The sequence below is a fragment of the Panulirus ornatus genome, chromosome 16 (genome assembly GCF_036320965.1).
Source record: "Panulirus ornatus isolate Po-2019 chromosome 16, ASM3632096v1, whole genome shotgun sequence".
In the NCBI taxonomy this organism is placed as follows: Eukaryota; Metazoa; Arthropoda; class Malacostraca; order Decapoda; family Palinuridae; genus Panulirus; species Panulirus ornatus.
In genome coordinates, this window is record NC_092239.1 from 40474556 (window position 1) to 40493038 (window position 18483).

At 40.3% G+C, this 18483-nt stretch overlaps 1 protein-coding gene across 1 annotated transcript in view; it reads left to right on the forward strand.

Annotated features, from left to right (window-relative positions):
• Positions 1-18483, forward strand: part of Vps13D (vacuolar protein sorting 13D) — a 772012-nt gene that overhangs the window by 705135 nt on the left and 48394 nt on the right. The window contains exons 67-68 of the mRNA XM_071670877.1: positions 3389-3588; positions 3744-3856. Of these exons, the coding sequence (XP_071526978.1) occupies positions 3389-3588; positions 3744-3856 (313 nt within the window). The remainder of the gene's footprint in view (positions 1-3388; positions 3589-3743; positions 3857-18483) is intronic.

Consider the following 18483-nt stretch of genomic DNA (forward strand, 5'->3'; position numbering starts at 1 on the left):
CCACCACTCTTATACTATAAAGTGCTTCTTTACATTGTTTTTAACATCTTTTTTGTATAGCCACCAGTATGTTTCACTGTATCCCAGAGTTTAGTTACTATTTCTTAGAATTGCAAAATTGCTGAATTTTTCTGTTTCAAAATAGTTATCTCTTTGATATTCAGTTCAGATTAAAAGATGGGTTTGACTATCTGTACATTCTTAGTGCAATGAAAACTTTAGTGTTATGACTTCTTTTTTAAGTTGAAGGCTCCAGTCACAGACAAAAGTCCATATCAAGGCCGAGCCTTAATTGAAACAAGGGATTATGAAATGGAAAGAAAAAAGACAAGGGAAAGTATTTATAAAGTTTGAAGGACGTGAAAGACTTGTCTTTTGAAATGTGCCTGGTCATAGTAATTGGGAAAGACAAGAGAAAAGCAGAGAGTTCCAAAGCTTCGATGTGTAGGGAAAGAAGTATGTATCAAGACGGCCCACCCTTGAGTTGCCGATGGCCACACAGTAATCATGTAATGTGGCAGCTTGCCTGTTTTGCATGGTCTGTCAAGTGGTGTGGGCACACAAGGAGCCAGCTCTCAGGAGTAAAAAACCATAGTAATACCTACATCGTAGAGTAGGGCAAGAGGGTTAGGTTGGGAAGTTAGCCCGGGACAGTTTATAAATTGGACTGCTTTTGACTTGACTCTGTCAAGCAAGGATATAGAGCTAGAACCACCCCAAAAATGCAAGCAGTACTCAATGCAAGAACGAATCAGTCCCTTGTATAAATGGAGCCACTGTTCTGAAGAGAAGAAGTTTCGACATCTAAACAGGACACCCAGTTTCTTAGAGGTAGACGTAGCTATTCCTGAAATTTGGGGTTTCCAAGAAAGAATGGATTGATACCAAGTATGTTCATCGAGTCAAGAGGTGGAATTACATAATTGTCAAAGGAGAGGTGAGGGTTTTGTGGAGTTTTGATAGAGAGGTGAGTAGAAACTGGGTATTGGAGGCATTAATCTAACAAGATTTAGCCTACCCCCACTGAGATATTCTGTCCACATCTTGATTTGATTGAGGAAGTTGTGTCAAGACAAGATGCAGATCAAGTGAGAGAAGAGGGAGCAGAATTGAAGTATGTGGATGAATCGTCAGCATATGAGTGCACTGGATTATTTGTGGAGGAGAGGAAACCATTGAAGAAAAGGAGAAAAAGTGTATTGGACAGGACAGAACCTTGAGGGACACTGCTATTGATGGAGAAAAGGGGGAGGCTGATCCATTATCAACCACAGAGATAGATCGGCTAGAGAGGAAGCTAGATATGAAGAAGCAAAGTGAGGAAGGGAAGTCAAAAGAAGAGAGCTTAGAGATGAGTCCTCAATGCCACAAAATGGTAAAAGCCTTAGATATGTCAAGGGTAAATACACATGACTCCCCAGAATCATTTCAGGTATGATGAACAAATATTAGTAAGATAGGAAAGATATCACCTGTGGGTCTCACCTTACGGAAGCCATACTGGTGATCAAAGAGAAGACTGTGATTTTTGAAGTGTTTAAGGATATGAGAGTTGAGGAGGGATTTAAAGACTCAAAATGGTAGATGCCAAAGCAGTAGGATGATAGTTAGAGGGGATACATCAATGCATGTTTCCAAGGAGATGGAAAAGCTTTGGTTTTCAAGCAGAAACAGAACAGATGAGCAAGCACAGGTGCAAATTCAGAGGCAAACTTTTTTTTAGTAAATAGGGATGGATGCCATCAGGACCATAAACCTTCCTTGTGTCCAGAGAAAGAAGCACTTTTTGGACAGTCTGAAAAGAGATTACAGGGAGAAGCATAGGATTAGTAAGAGGAATGTTGAAGTCAACCAAGATGGAGTTAGAGGAGGAACAGGAACCAAAGATAGTTGTGTTGTCTTTGGGAGAGACAGCTATAGTACCATCAAAACGAAAAAGTGAAGGAAAGGTATAGTGACAGAAGTTGTTAGAAATGCCCTTTTTCTAAAGACCAGAATGACCTACCAGTGGATGACGAGGAGAGGTTATCACACTTCCATTGAATAAAGGAACACTTTGCTTCACAGGTGACATGCTTGCAGTGATTACAGGCTGTGATAAAAGCTAAATGGGAGCCAGAGGAAGGAGAGTTTTTCAATCCCAATATGCCTGATCCCTTGTTTGAATGGTCTCAGAACGGAACGGTTGAACCATGGATTGGATAAAGACCAGAATGACCTACCAGTGGATGACGAGGAGAGGTTATCACACTTCCATTGAATAAAGGAACACTTTGCTTCACAGGTGACATGCTTGCAGTGATTACAGGCTGTGATAAAAGCTAAATGGGAGCCAGAGGAAGGAGAGTTTTTTCAATCCCAATATGCCTGATCCCTTGTTTGAATGGTCTCAGAACGGAACGGTTGAACCATGGATTGGATAAAGAGGTCGTCTAGGAGTAATATCTTTATACATTTCATGTTCAGAGATGTAGCTATCTCACACATATACCCATGTGTCATTACATACATGCCAATGTGTGTGTGTGTGTGTGTGTGTGTGTGTGTGTGTGTAAAGCTTTGCCATTGCTAAGCTTGGCATAGGTTCTTGTCAGTGACAACCAATTCCGAATTGTGCCATTACTGGCACAGGTTGGGTGTGATTGCTTGGGGTGCTAATGCTGACACGGGCAGCCCATGTGTAAATGTAATGTAAGTGGACATGTGTTTTGGGTAAAATGTGATGAATTGGTTCATCGCAAATGTACTGAATTGGTGGATCCATCCCATATTACAGTTTTTATCATATTTTGTTAAAGTTCTTGAATTCGTCGTAAAATCATTTAAATATGGAGCTTATCTTACAATGTGTACTTAGATTTGCATGTTAGTCCTAAACTTAATTAGCAGTTCAATTTAAATTGCCAGGTCGAATTTGATTTTGATCATACTTAGAGAAATGACTCATTTGATGTGTCCTTAAATACGGAGATAGAATCTGATGACACTTCTGTTTATACATCAATAGATACATCCCAAAGTACAGTGTTTTATAAGTAGTTTTTTGAAATCGTGTTGGATTTTGATTACACTAGCTAACCTTACCATTTTATTCACATGATTAGGTGACTGGGACATTGTTATCATTTCATATGTTTCAGTTTTCCACTCTGAGGACCTTACCATAATTTTACCACTTTGTAAAGGCTCCTTTCCCCTAATCTTTCACTGTGTTTTTCTGAATTTTTTCTTGTTCTTTTCATGGGTGTACAAGTATCTTTCAGTGTATTTTTCAGGATTAGTTTTTTCCTCTTTCATCTTTTTACTGACACAAGTAATACTTTTTCTTATACTGAATCATTTGGTGAATACAATATACTTAAGTTGGACTAATTTTGATATATTATAGGGTCACTGTCAGATGCTGTGGGCCACGTCACAATGGATGAGAAGCATGAGGAATACCGGCAGAGATTACGTACTCTACAGACAACAAATGGAACTGAACATTTAGTTGCCGGTTTGCAAGGCTTTGGCCTGGGACTGTATGGTGGGCTCACTAGTATTGTCTCACAAACATACACTGGAGCAACACAAGAGGGCATTCCTGTGAGTTACTGATTCTGTATTTAGATAAAGCCTTTTATCATCCTTACATAGATTATTGTTAATCTTACAAATACATTTTAAATGTGACGTATAAAACTGCCTTATTACTGGTAATAGAGTGATTCAGTAATGAACTTTAACTTTGGACTTTGCAGGGCTTCATTTCAGGGTTTGCAAAGGGCATGGTGGGAACAGTTACAAAGCCAGCCATTGGGTTATTAGACTTGGCAAGCAGTACATCTCTAGCTGTTCGTGACACCAGCAAAAAGTTAGTGTAATGTATTTAGTATGACTTTTAAAAGATTTTTTGTTAAAAGGTTGAAAGGATTTATCAATGTCAACTGATCAGGTTTAGTTACTCATGGAAGTAAAAGGTGAAAGGGTTGCTGTTTCATAAAAGTTCTTTTCTCTCTGTATTGATGTTTCACTCCAAAGCCGTCATGGAAGTGTTTCTTTTGCCTAACAATTTACTTGGATGATATTGACCTTAATCATAGGAAATACTGGCACTGTAGATAATTATTGATCTTTTTATAATGAACCATCATCCACCTTATAACCTTCTACTTAATGTATGCACTTTTCCATACTTTCTTCTTACAAGGTCTTCCAAATTCATTCACAGTTACTGGTAAACACAGCATATGGATTGGATGTTGTAACTCTTTTTTGTACTAAAGAAGCTTGCTTCTGAGCTAATTTCAATCCTTGCATACCTGTTTGCTGTCTTTAAAAAAAACAAGATTATCCTTTTTTACTTGGAAGCATTAAACCACTCCACATCTAACTGTTGCCCCATTGGTCTCATTTTTATCATCTCCAGAATCTTCAAAACTGTCTCTCATTTTTTTAAACAATGTCATTTCTTTCTCTCAGAGCACTGATACAACTTCATGGTTCAAACTGCACTGCCTTTTAGTAAAATGGTAAGAGCAATAGATAGAAGTAGTTGGTAGGAATATTTAGGCAGGAGCATTAGCTAGAAGTATTAGGTGGAAGTAGTTGGTTGGGACATTAGGCAGGAGCATTAGGTAGAAGTGTTCAATAGAAACATTAGGTAGGAGTCTCTGCAAACACAGCACAAGAGATGCCCTCTGGCAATGGGCAGTTAAGGGTGAAGCACTAAAGGTTAAGAACACTGGTCAACAAAGATTTTGTCCCATGGCAAAATATATGTTTCTTATGTATTTTTGCGCTCTGACTCCAAATATGTTTTCAGAATTTCTCTATGACCCATAGTTTTTTGTTTCAGCATACTCACATATCATTACATACAGTATATATGGACCAGAGCTCTATGGAGCATTTGAAACAAAACGTTTAACAAATATAGCTATTTTCATTGTTTGTGAAGTGCAATAGCTTCTTTTTGAAAGCACAAGCCTAGATGAATTAGTCACCAGCAGCCTACAGAAACATGACTGGAAATGTTGGGACATTCTTACAGTGCCCACTCCTGAATAGCAGTTCTCTGTCAGTTGCAGGCTAGAACTCGATGTGTAAATAGTGTCTTTTCCTCTCTGTTGACAGATTGTGCTTTTGTGTATTCAAGTGTTGTGCTGATGACCCATCCACCATTATAATGCCGAGAAACTGTGTAAATAGTCCGAATTCTTTGCTACACCTGCGGTGAATTGACATTCATATCATAAAAACGTTCTGTCTCACCCCTCATTGATAAAGTTAGGCCTCCCACATTTGTTGTCACATGTGTCAAGCTTCTCACAGCATGGGCAAAATGTCTATGCCATATGCCTTTCGCCATTCCTATGGTTTAGAAAGAACCCAAAGATCACGCTTCAGATTAATACGTCTACCTGACAAATGTAAATGGTATAACACCAAATCCGAGCATGCTGTTGGATATCCCAATTTACTAGCATCTGCTATGAGGCCAGTACCTCTTTGTCAGAATTTACCTGTGCCAGAACCTCCAAGATACATGACACTGAGTGACGATGAGTCTGGTAATGAGAAAGTAGACCAGGTAGAGGACAATATAGATCCAACATTTGAAGCAAGCTGTTCTTCAGGTGAACCACATTTGCTGAGTCAAGAAGCAGGCTGAACTTTTGCGTTCCAGGTAAACAGGCTGGAATCTTCTCCTGAGTGAAACTAAAGTTTGTATTTATCATGAATGTCATGTCATTTTCAAAGATTTTTTCTCCCTTGAAGATGGTCTGGTGTTTTGCAATGATGTTCATTCTGTTATGGAAGCACTTGGCCATGAATATAACAAATGAGTGGCGCTTGTTTATTGACTTATCAAAAGGAAACTTCAAAGTGGCTCTACTCCACAACGGAAATAGGTTCCCATCCATTTCTCTGGCTCATGCAGTTACCATGAAGAAATAGTATGAAAACATGAAGCTTCTTTTGGAAAAGAATTGAGTATAGAGACTTTAATTGGAATATGTATGGTGACCTAAAGGTTTCACTTGGATTGCAACTTGGTTACATAAAGTTCTGTTGTTTCCTCTGTGAGTGAGACAGCTGGGACAAGAAAAATCATGTAAAGAAAGTGTGGCGAAAACAAACATCACTGACTCCAATGAAGATGAATGTCATCAGTCCTCTTCTTGTTGACCCAGAGAAAATTCATGTGCCTCCTTTGCACATAACGCTCGGGTAGATGAAGGACTTCGTCAAAGGTATGGATAAAATTGGCCATGGAAATCAAGGGATGTGTTTTTATAGGACCACACATCAGGGAACTGCTTCAAGATGAAAAGTTCAATGAAGAGCTAAGTGAAGTTTATGAAACTGCATGGTTGTCATGTAAGGGAGTTTGCAAAGATTTTTGGGGGAATCACAGATCAGAAAACTACTGTGGTGTTGTAAAAGATCTATTGACTTCATATAAAGCTCTGGGGTGCAATATGAGTTTAAAAATTCACTTTTTGGACTTGCATTTAGACTTTTTCCTGGAAAGTCTTTGGGCAATCAGTGATGAGGATGATGAAAGCATTCACCAGGACATTTTGAACATGGAAAAGTGGTACCAAGGAAAGTGGAGGCCCTCTATATTGGCAGATTTCTGCTGGACACTTAAGGAGGGATGTTCCTGAGGCTAAATATAGGTGGAAATCTTACTCTTCTACATTTTAGAGGAAAGCTTTTTAAGTGTGATACCAACCTTATTTATGAATGAGTAAGATACATTTATTGTAAAATTCAATTGCTCTGCCACATAAAAACCATGCCTGGTAGAAAAATAAAAAAAACAGATTCAAATTCAATGTATAAAGTCCATCAATTTTAATTTGTGGAACAAAAAAGTTGAAATTTTGTTGACCAGTGGAAACAGCACTGGAGTTCACAAGTTAAGGAGAATCTATTGCCATAGCCACCCCCTTGAGGGAGTTTCAGTTTGGAACAGGTGTCAGAGATAGAGATAGAAATAGATTGACATCTCTAAAGTATTTGATAGGAGTAGCACAAGTCTTTACTTACTAAGTTGCCATTTATTGGCTTTTCTGCTTCCCTCTATTCTTTGGTGGAGAGTTTTTTGTTTTTTTCAAGTCATTCCATGGTGGTGGAGTTCTGTTTTATGAACAACCCTCTTCACTCTCTCCCTAAGAAATTTTTCTTCAGCCTCCTACCCTAATCATTCATATGTCAATCATTCCTTTTTACTCACTGAAACTTGTTTTCCTCCCCCCTCCTTACTCCTAAACTCATTTTCTCACACTGAAGCTGGGGGTATAGATAGCTAAATTAGTGTGTTTGCTTATCTGGAGTAGCTCATTGAGCTCTCTCCCAGCAAGATTGAAATCAAAAGTCTTCAGTCTTATTAGGTCTGTTGCTATTACATCCCTTTAACGATCCCTGTCTGCCCATTGTAGTTAGTGTTGCTTTCATCTCACAGTTTAACAAGTTTTAGTTCAGTTACTGTTCTTGTGAGTTGTGAAGCATGTGCCTTAAACCATATGTCTTGGATCTGTGATGTGTGTCTAGTTACCATAGTTTCAGCAAAGAGACCAGCCGCCACATGAGGACCGACCATGATGATATCTTGTTTCCTCATTCATTACTGCTGTGAAATTCACTTTTGTCTGTTGTCTTTCCCTCTTTCTATACCTTTCTATCTTTAAGAATCAAGTCTGTAAACTCCTAAGGAGTTCAGACTAATCCTTGATGCATTCTGTCATCTTATAATTGTCTTTTATCCAAGATGCCATTGGGGCATGCTTTTGCCAGTACCTTGTTGACTTTTACATAAGAAAGTAAAATGTGAAAATGAACTCTACATGGACAAACAACAGACCACCTTTTAAAGTCAGCAGAATCCTGTTCACACATAACAGTATTTCTATTGGAGGGCTACTTCCAAAAAGTCTGGTTTACTTTCTGTGAATGAGATGGGACTTATGAAATATTTGTTAAGGCTTGTAGAGTCTTCCAGCGTTTAAATCTGAAAAAAGTGTGTATATTTGCTTTGGTTATTCTACATTATAATCATCTGTTAAATTGTTATTGCTTTTTCTTGTTTTTTTTTCATAAATGGATCCCTATTACTGTATGTTAGACGATATCAGTGGTTAAAAGTTTGGGAACTGTTCATAGGACCAATTTGATGTCATCAGTAATGGTCAAGGAAAAGATGGTTCAGTAAGGTGTTCATGCAGTCTCCTTCTTAAGGACAGACAGTTTCAGTTACCTCTGTCTGCTTTCCCCAAGAGTTTTACTTGGTTATCTGAGGGTTTCATTCCCTTTACAGTCCGTACAGTTAATCTGATACAAAAGACCATCATATTATTTTTGATGGGTTTGCCCTTTAAATCCTTCCCTCGAGAGAAAGACTGATATAAAGTCTTCGAATTTAGTCTGTTATTAGCAGTCCACAATCCATAAGCAGTGAAGCAGGGAAACAATGATGGCTTGTGCAAAAGATACTTGTGGCATGAGAAGCGTGGAAGGTGGGCAGATTAGAAAGGGTAGTGAGTGGTGGGATGAAGAAGTAAGATTATTAGTGAAAGAGAAGAGAGAGGCATTTGGACGATTTTTGCTGGGAATTAATACAAATGACTGGGAGATGTATAAAAGAAACAGGCAGGAGGTCAAGAGAAAGGTGCAAGAGGTGAAAAAGAGGGCAAATGAGAGTTGGGGTGAGAGAGTATCATTAAATTTTAGGGAGAATAAAAAGATGTTTTGGAAGGAGGTAAATAAAGTGTGTAAGACAAGGGAACAAATAGGAAAATCAGTGAAAGGGGCTAATGGGGAGATGATAACAAGTGGTGGTGATGTGAGAAGGAGGTGGAATGAGTATTTTGAAGGTTTGTTGAATGTGTTTGATGATAGAGTGGCAGATATAGGGTGTTTTGGTCGAGGTGGTGTGCAAAATGAGAGGGTTAGGGAAAATGATTTGATAGAGAAGAGGTAGTAAAATCTCTGCGTAAGATGAAAGCCGGCAAGGCAGCAGGTTTGGATGGTATTGCAGTGGAATTTAATAAAAAAGGGGGTGACTGTATTGTTGACTGATTGGTAAGGTTATTTAATGTATGTAAGACTCATGGTGAGATGCCTGAGGATTGGCAGAATGCTTGCATAGTGATTGTACAAAGGCAAAGGGGATAAAAGTGAGTGCTCAAATTACAGAGGTATAAGTTTGTTTGTTTTTTTTAATTTTCCAAAAGAAGGAACAGAGAAGAGGTCCAGGTGAGGATATTCCCTCAAAGGCCCAGTCCTCTGTTCTTAACGCTACCTCGCTATCGCGGGAAATAGCGAATAGTATGAAAAAAAAAAAAAAAGTTTGTTGAGTATTCCTGGGAAATTTATGGGAGGGTATTGATTGAGAGGGTGAAGGCATGTACAGAGCATCAGATTGGGGAAGAGCAGTGTGGTTTCAGAAGTGGTAGAGGATGTGTGGATCAGGTGTTTGCTTTGAAGAATGTATGTGAGAAATGCTTAGAAAAGCAAATGGATTTGTATGTAGCATTTATGGATCTAGAGAAGGCATATGATAGAGATGATAGAGATGCTCTGTGGAAGGTATTAAGAATATATGGTGTGGGAGGCAAGTTGTTAGAAGCAGTGAAAAGTTTTTATCAAGGATGTAAGGCATGGGTACGTGTAGGAAGAGAGGAAAGTGATTGGTTCTCAGTGAATGTAGGTTTGCGGCAGGGGTGTGTGATGTCTCCATGGTTGTTTAATTTGTTTATGGATGGGGTTGTTAGGGAGGTGAATGCAAGAGTTTTGGAAAGAGGGGCAAGTATGCAGTCTGTTGTGGATGAGAGAGCTTGGGAAGTGAGTCAGTTGTTGTTTGCTGATGATACAGCACTGGTGGCTGATTCATGTGAGAAACTGTTGGTGACTGAGGTTGGTAAAGTGAGTTAAAGAAGAAAGCTGAGAGTAAATGTGAATAAGAGCAAGGTTGTTAGGTACAGTAGGGTTGAGGGACAATTTAATTGGGAATTAAGTTTGAATGGAGAAACACTGGAGGAAGTGAAGTGTTTTAGATATCTGGGAGTGGATTTGGCAGCGGATGGAACCATGGAAGCGGAAGTGAATCATAGGGTGGGGGAAGGGGTGAAAGTTATGGGAGTGTTGAAGAATATGTGGAAGTCGAGAACATTATCTCGGAAAGCAAAAATGGGTATGTTTGAAGGAATAGTGGTTCCAACAATGTTATATGGTTACGAGGCATGGGCTATGGATAGAGTTGTGTGGAGGAGGGTGGCTGTGCTGGAAATGAGATGTTTGAGAACAATTTGTGGTGTGAGGTGGTTTGATCGAGTAAGTAATAATAGGGTAAGAGAGATGTGTGGTAATAAAAAGAGTGTGGTTGAGAGAGCAGAAGAGGGTGTTTTGAAATGGTTTGGTCACATGGAGAGAATGAGTGAGGAAGGATTGACCAAGAGGATATATGTGTCAGAGGTGGAGGGAACGAGGAGAAGTGGGAGACCAAATTGGAGATGGGAAGATGGAGTGAAAAAGATTTTGAGTGATTGGGGTCTGAACATGCAGGAGGATGAAAGGCGTGCAAGGAATAGAGTGAATTGGAATGATGTGGTATTCCGGGGCCAACGTGCTGTCAATGGATTGAACCAGGGCATGTGAAGCATCTGGGGTAAACCATGGAAAGTTCTGTGGGGCCTGGATTTTGAAAGGGAGCTGTGGTTTCGGTGCATTATTACATGGCAGCTTGAGACTGAGTGTGAATGAATGTGGCCTTTGTTGTCTTTTCCTAGCGGTACCTTGTGCACATGCAGGGGGGGGAGGTTGTTATTTCATGTGTAGTAGGGTGGCGATGGGAATGAATAAAGGCAGACTGTATGAATTATGTACATGTGTATATATGTATATGTCTGTGTGTGTGTATATATATATGTATATGATGAGATGTATAGGTATGTATATTTTCGCGTGTGTGGGTGTGTATGTATATACATGTGTATGTGGGTGGGTCGGGCCATTCTTTCGTCTGTTTCCTTGCGCTACCTCGCTAATGCGGGAGACAGCGACAAAGCAAATTAATAAATATATATACATATTATTTATTTATATATTTTGCTTTATCGCTGTCTCCTGCATTAGCGAGGTAGTGCAAGGAAACAGACGAAAGAATGGCCCGACCCACCCACATACACATGTACATACATACACGTCGACACACACAAATATACATACCTATACATCACTTGCTCTCGTTCACATTTACTCTCAGCTTTCTTCTTTCACACACATTACCAAACTCAGTCACCAGCTTCTGCAGTTTCTCACATGAATCAGCCACCAGCCCTGTATCATCAGCGAACAACAACTGACTCACTTCCCAAGCTCTCTCATCCCCAACAGACTGCATACTTGCCCCTCTTTCCAAACCTCTTGCATTCACCTCCCTAACAACCCCATCCATGAATAAATTAAACAACCATGGAGACATCACAAACCCCTGCCACAAACCTACATTCACTGAGAACCAGTCACTTTCCTCTCTTCCTACATGTACACATGCCTTACATCCTTGATAAAAACTATTCACTGCTTCTAACAACTTGCCTCCCACACCATATATTCTTAATACCTTCCACAGAGCATCTCTATCATCTCTATCATATGCCTTCTCCAGATCCATAAATGCTACATACAAATCCATTTGCTTTTCTAAGTATTTCTCACATACAGTCTCCCGCATTAGAGAGGTAGCGCAAGAAAACAGATGAAAGAATGGCCCAACCCACCCACATACACATGTATATACATACACGTCCACATATGCAAATATACATACCTTTACATCTCAACGTATACATATATATACACACATAGACTTTTTTTTTTTTTTTTACTTTGTCGCTGTCTCCCGCGTTTGCGAGGTAGCGCAAGGAAACAGACGAAAGAAATGGCCCAACCCACCCCCATACACATGTATATACATACACGTCCACACACGCAAATATACATACCTACACAGCTTTCCATGGTTCACCCCAGACGCTCCACATGCCCTGATTCAATCCACTGACAGCACGCCAACCCCGGTATACCACATCGATCCAATTCACTCTATTCCTTGCCCTCCTTTCACCCTCCTGCATGTTCAGGCCCCGATCACACAAAATCTTTTTCACTCCATCTTTCCACCTCCAATTTGGTCTCCCACTTCTCATCGTTCCCTCCACCTCCGACACATATATCCTCTTGGTCAACCTTTCCTCACTTATTCTCTCCATGTGCCCAAACCATTTCAAAACACCCTCTTCTGCTCTCTCAACCACGCTCTTTTTATTTCCACACATCTCTCTTACCCTTACGTTACTTACTCGATCAAACCACCTCACACCACACATTGTCCTCAAACATCTCATTTCCAGCACATCCACCCACCTGTGCACAACTCTATCCATAGCCCATGCCTCGCAACCATACAACATTGTTGGAACCACTATTCCTTTAAACATACCCATTTTTGCTTTCCGAGATAATGTTCTCGACTTCCACACATTCTTCAAGGCTCCCAGGATTTTCGCCCCCTCCCCCACCCTATGATTCACTTCCGCTTCCATGGTTCCATCCGCTGCCAGATCCACTCCCAGATATCTAAAACACTTTACTTCCTCCAGTTTTTCTCCATTCAAACTTACCTCCCAATTGACTTGATCCTCAACCCTACTGTACCTAATAACCTTACTCTTATTCACATTTACTCTTAACTTTCTTCTTTCACACACTTTACCAAAGTCAGTCACCAGCTTCTGCAGTTTCTCACATGAATCAGCCACCAGCGCTGTATCATCAGCGAACAACAACTGACTCACTTCCCAAGCTCTCTCATCCACAACAGACTTCATACTTGCCCCTCTTTCCAAAACTCTTGCATTCACCTCCCTAACAGCCCCATCCAAAAACAAATTAAACAACCATGGAGACATCACACACCCCTGCTGCAAACCTACATTCACTGAGAACCAATCACTTTCCTCTCTTCCTACACGTACACATGCCTTGCATCCTCAATAAAAACTTTTCACTGCTTCTAACAACTTGCCTCCCACACCATATATTCTTAATACCTTCCACAGAGCATCTCTATCAACTCTATCATATGCCTTCTCCAGATCCATAAATGCTACATACAAATCCATTTGCTTTTCTAAGTATTTCTCACATACATTGTTCAAAGCAAACACCTGATCCACACATCCTCTACCACTTCTGAAACCACATAGACATATATATATATATATATATATATATATATATATATATATATATATATATATATATATATATATATATATATGTATGTATATATATACATATGTACATAATTCATACTGCCTGCCTTTATTCTCTCTCATCGCCACCTTGCCACACATAAAATAACAACCCCCTTCCCCCTCATGTGCGTGAGGTAGCGCAAGGAAAGGACAACAAAGGCCACATTCGTTCACACTCAGTCTTTAGCTGTCATGTAATAATGAACCAAAACCACAGCTCCCTTTCCACATCCAGGCCCCACAAAACTTTCCATGGTTTAACCCAGACGCTTCACATGCCCTGGTTCAATCTGCTGACAGCACATCGACCCCAGTATACCACATCATTTCAATTCACTCTATTCCTTGCACGCCTTTCACCCTCCTGCATGTTCAGGCCCCAATCACTCAAAATCTTTTTCACTCCATCTTTCCACCTCCAATTTGGTCTCCCACTTCTCGTTCCCTCCACCTCTGACACATATATCCTCTTGGTCAATCTTTCCTCACTCATTCTCTCCATGTGACCAAACCATTTCAAAACACCCTCTTCTGCCCTCTCAACCACACTCTTATTATTACCACACATCTCTCTTACCCTATCATTACTTAATCAATCAAACCGCCTCACATCACATGTTGTCCTAAAACATCTCATTTCCAGCACATCCACCCTCCTCTGCACAACTCTATCCATAGCCCACGCCTCGCAACCATATAATATTGTTGGAACCACTATTCCTTCAAACATACCCGTTTTTGCTTTCCAAGATAATGTTCTCGACTTCCACACATTTTTCAACGCTCCCAGAAGTTTTACCCCATCCCCCACCCTATGATTCACTTCCACTTCCATGGTTCCATCCGCTGCCAAATCCACTCCAAGATATCTATAACACTTCACTTCCTCCAGTTTTTCTCCATTCAAACTTACCTCCCAATTGACTTGTCCCTCAACCCTACTGTACCTAATAACCTTGCTCTTATTCACATTTACTCTCAGCTTTCTTCTTTCTCACACTTTACCAAACTGTCACCAGCTTCTGCAGTTTCTCACATGAATCAGCCTCCAGCGCTGTATCATCAGTGAACAATAACTGACTCCCCAAGCTCTCTCATCCACAACAGACTGCATACTTGCCCCTCTTTCCAAAGCTCTTGCATTCACCTCCCTAACAACCCCATCCATAAACAAATTAAACAACCATGGAGACATCACACACCCCTGCCGCAAACCTACATTCACTGAGAACCAATCACTTTCCTCTCTTCCTACACGTACACATGCCTTACATCCTCGATAAAAACTTTTCACTGCTTCTAACAACGTGCCTCCCACACCATATATTCTTAATACCTTCCACAGAGCATCTCTATCAACTCTATCATATGCCTTCTCCAGATCCATAAATGCTACATACAAATCCATTGCTTTTTTAAGTATTTTCTCACATACATTGTTCAAAGCAAACACCTGATCCACACATCCTCACCACTTCTGAAACCACATAGACATATATATATATATAATATATATATATATATATATATATTATATATAAAATATATATTATATATATATATAATATTATGTAATATATACATATGTACATAATTCATACTGCCTGCCTTTATTCTCTCTCCATCGCCACCTTGCCACACATGAAATAACAACCCCCTTCCCCCTCATGTGCGTGAGGTAGCGCAAGGAAAGGACAACAAAGGCCACATTCGTTCACACTCAGTCTTTAGCTGTCATGTAATAATGAACCAAAACCACAGCTCCCTTTCCACATCCAGGCCCCACAAAACTTTCCATGGTTTAACCCAGACGCTTCACATGCCCTGGTTCAATCTGCTGACAGCACATCGACCCCAGTATACCACATCATTTCAATTCACTCTATTCCTTGCACGCCTTTCACCCTCCTGCATGTTCAGGCCCCAATCACTCAAAATCTTTTTCACTCCATCTTTCCACCTCCAATTTGGTCTCCCACTTCTCGTTCCCTCCACCTCTGACACATATATCCTCTTGGTCAATCTTTCCTCACTCATTCTCTCCATGTGACCAAACCATTTCAAAACACCCTCTTCTGCCCTCTCAACCACACTCTTATTATTACCACACATCTCTCTTACCCTATCATTACTTAATCAATCAAACCGCCTCACATCACATGTTGTCCTAAAACATCTCATTTCCAGCACATCCACCCTCCTCTGCACAACTCTATCCATAGCCCACGCCTCGCAACCATATAATATTGTTGGAACCACTATTCCTTCAAACATACCCGTTTTTGCTTTCCAAGATAATGTTCTCGACTTCCACACATTTTTCAACGCTCCCAGAAGTTTTACCCCATCCCCCACCCTATGATTCACTTCCACTTCCATGGTTCCATCCGCTGCCAAATCCACTCCAAGATATCTATAACACTTCACTTCCTCCAGTTTTTCTCCATTCAAACTTACCTCCCAATTGACTTGTCCCTCAACCCTACTGTACCTAATAACCTTGCTCTTATTCACATTTACTCTCAGCTTTCTTCTTTCTCACACTTTACCAAACTGTCACCAGCTTCTGCAGTTTCTCACATGAATCAGCCTCCAGCGCTGTATCATCAGTGAACAATAACTGACTCCCCAAGCTCTCTCATCCACAACAGACTGCATACTTGCCCCTCTTTCCAAAGCTCTTGCATTCACCTCCCTAACAACCCCATCCATAAACAAATTAAACAACCATGGAGACATCACACACCCCTGCCGCAAACCTACATTCACTGAGAACCAATCACTTTCCTCTCTTCCTACACGTACCCATGCCTTACATCCTCGATAAAAACTTTTCACTGCTTCTAACAACGTGCCTCCCACACCATATATTCTTAATACCTTCCACAGAGCATCTCTATCAACTCTATCATATGCCTTCTCCAGATCCATAAATGCTACATACAAATCCATTTGCTTTTCTAAGTATTTCTCACATACATTCTTCAAAGCAAACACCTGATCCACACATCCTCTTCCACTTCTGAAACCACACTGCTCTTCCCCAGTCTGATGCTCTGTACATGCCCTCACCTTCTCAATCAATACCCTCCCATATAATTTCCCAGGAATACTCAACAAACTTATACCTCTGTATTTTGAGCACTCATTTTTATCCCCTTTGCCTTTGTACAATGGCACTATGCAAGCATTCCGCCAATCCTCAGGCACCTCACCATGAATGATATATACATGAAATAACCTTACCAAACAGTCAACAATACAGGCACCCCCTTTTTTTGATAAATTCCACTGCAATACCATCCATACCCATTGCCTTGCCAACTTTCACCTTCCACAAAGCTTTTACTACCTCTTCTCTGTTTACCAAATCATTTTCGCTAACCCTCTCACTTTGCACACCACCTCGACCAAAACACCCTATATCTGCCACCTATCATCAAACACATTCAACAAACCTTCAAAATACTCACTCCATCTCCTTCTCACATCACCACCACTTGTTATCACCTCCCCATTTGCCCCCTTCACTGAAGTTCCCATTTGCTCCCTTGTCTTACGCACTTTATTTACCTCCTTCCAAAACATCTTTTTATTCTCCCTAAAATTTAATGATACTCTCTCACCCCAACTCTCATTTGCCCTCTTTTTCACCTCTTGCACCTTTCTCTTGACTTCCTGCCTCTTTCTTTTATACATCTCCCAGTCATTTGCATTATTTCCCTGCAAAAATCATCCAAATGCCTCTTTCTTCTTTTTCACTAATAATCTTACTTCTTCATCCCACCACTCGGTACCCTTTCTAATCTGCCCACCTCCCACGCTTCTCATGCCACAAGCATCTTTTGCGCAAGCCATCACTGCTTCCTTAAATACATCCCATTCCTCCCCTACTCCCCTTACCTCCTTTGTTCTCACCTTTTTCTGTACTCAGTCTCTCCTGGTACTTCCTCACACAAGTCTCCTTCCCAAGCTCACTTACTCTCACCACTTTATTCACCCCAACATTCTCTCTTCTTTTCTGAAAACCTCAACAAATCTTCACCTTCACCTCCACAAGATAATGATCAGACATCCCTCCTGTTGCACCTCTCAGCACATTAACATCCAAAAGAGTCTCTTTTGCGCGCCTATCAATTGACACTTAATCCAATAACGCTCTCTGACCATCTCTCCTACTTACATATGTATACTTATGTATATCTTTCTTTTTGAACCAGGTATTCCCAATCACCAGGCCTTTTTCAGCACATAAATCTATAAGCTCTTCACCATTCCCATTTAGAACACTGAACACCCCATGTACACCAATTATTCCCTCAACTGACACATTACTCACCTTTGCATTCAAATCACCCATCACTATAACCCGGTCTCATGCATCAAAAGTACTAACACTCACTCAGCTGCTCCCAAAACACTAGCCTCTCATGATCTTTCTTCTCATGCCCAGGTGCGTATGCACCAATAATCACCCATCTCTCTCCATCCACTTTCAGTTTTCCCCATATCAATCCAGAGTTTACTTTCGTACACTCTATCACATACTCCCACCACCCCTGTTTCAGGAGTAGTGCTATTCCTTGCCTTGCTCTTGTCCTCTAACTAACCCCTGACTTTACTCCCAAGACATTCCCAAACCACTCTTCCCCTTTACCCTTGAGATTCGTTTCACTCTGAGCCAAAACATCCAGGTTCCTTTCCTCAAAGAAAATACCTATCTCTCCTTTTTTCTCATCTTGATTACATCCACACACATTTAGACACCCCAGTCTGAGCCTTCACGTTATTGATGAGTTATTGATGATGAGTTTGAGAAGATATATTCTGTTGGATCCAAGTTAAAGTATCCTAGATCTTTCATTGGTGAATCTCTTAAGTTGGTAAAGAAATGATTTTAAATAATTAAACCCAAACTTCCCCTTGGTACCAAGAATCTTTAAGTTCTCCTTTTTAGTGATGATTTTACATTATTTCTCAAGTTGCTTTAATACTTTAATGTAATGTAGCCTTCAGCAATAATGGTACTCAACAGAAAAACTCAAGAAGAACTCAACGGAAAATTCTGTTGACTGTGTTTACAGAATCCCTTATAAAAGCTGTAATATGTTTTATGTTGGGAAGACTGGTAAGGATCTTTATGTTAGACTTAAGCAATATAAATATAGTATAA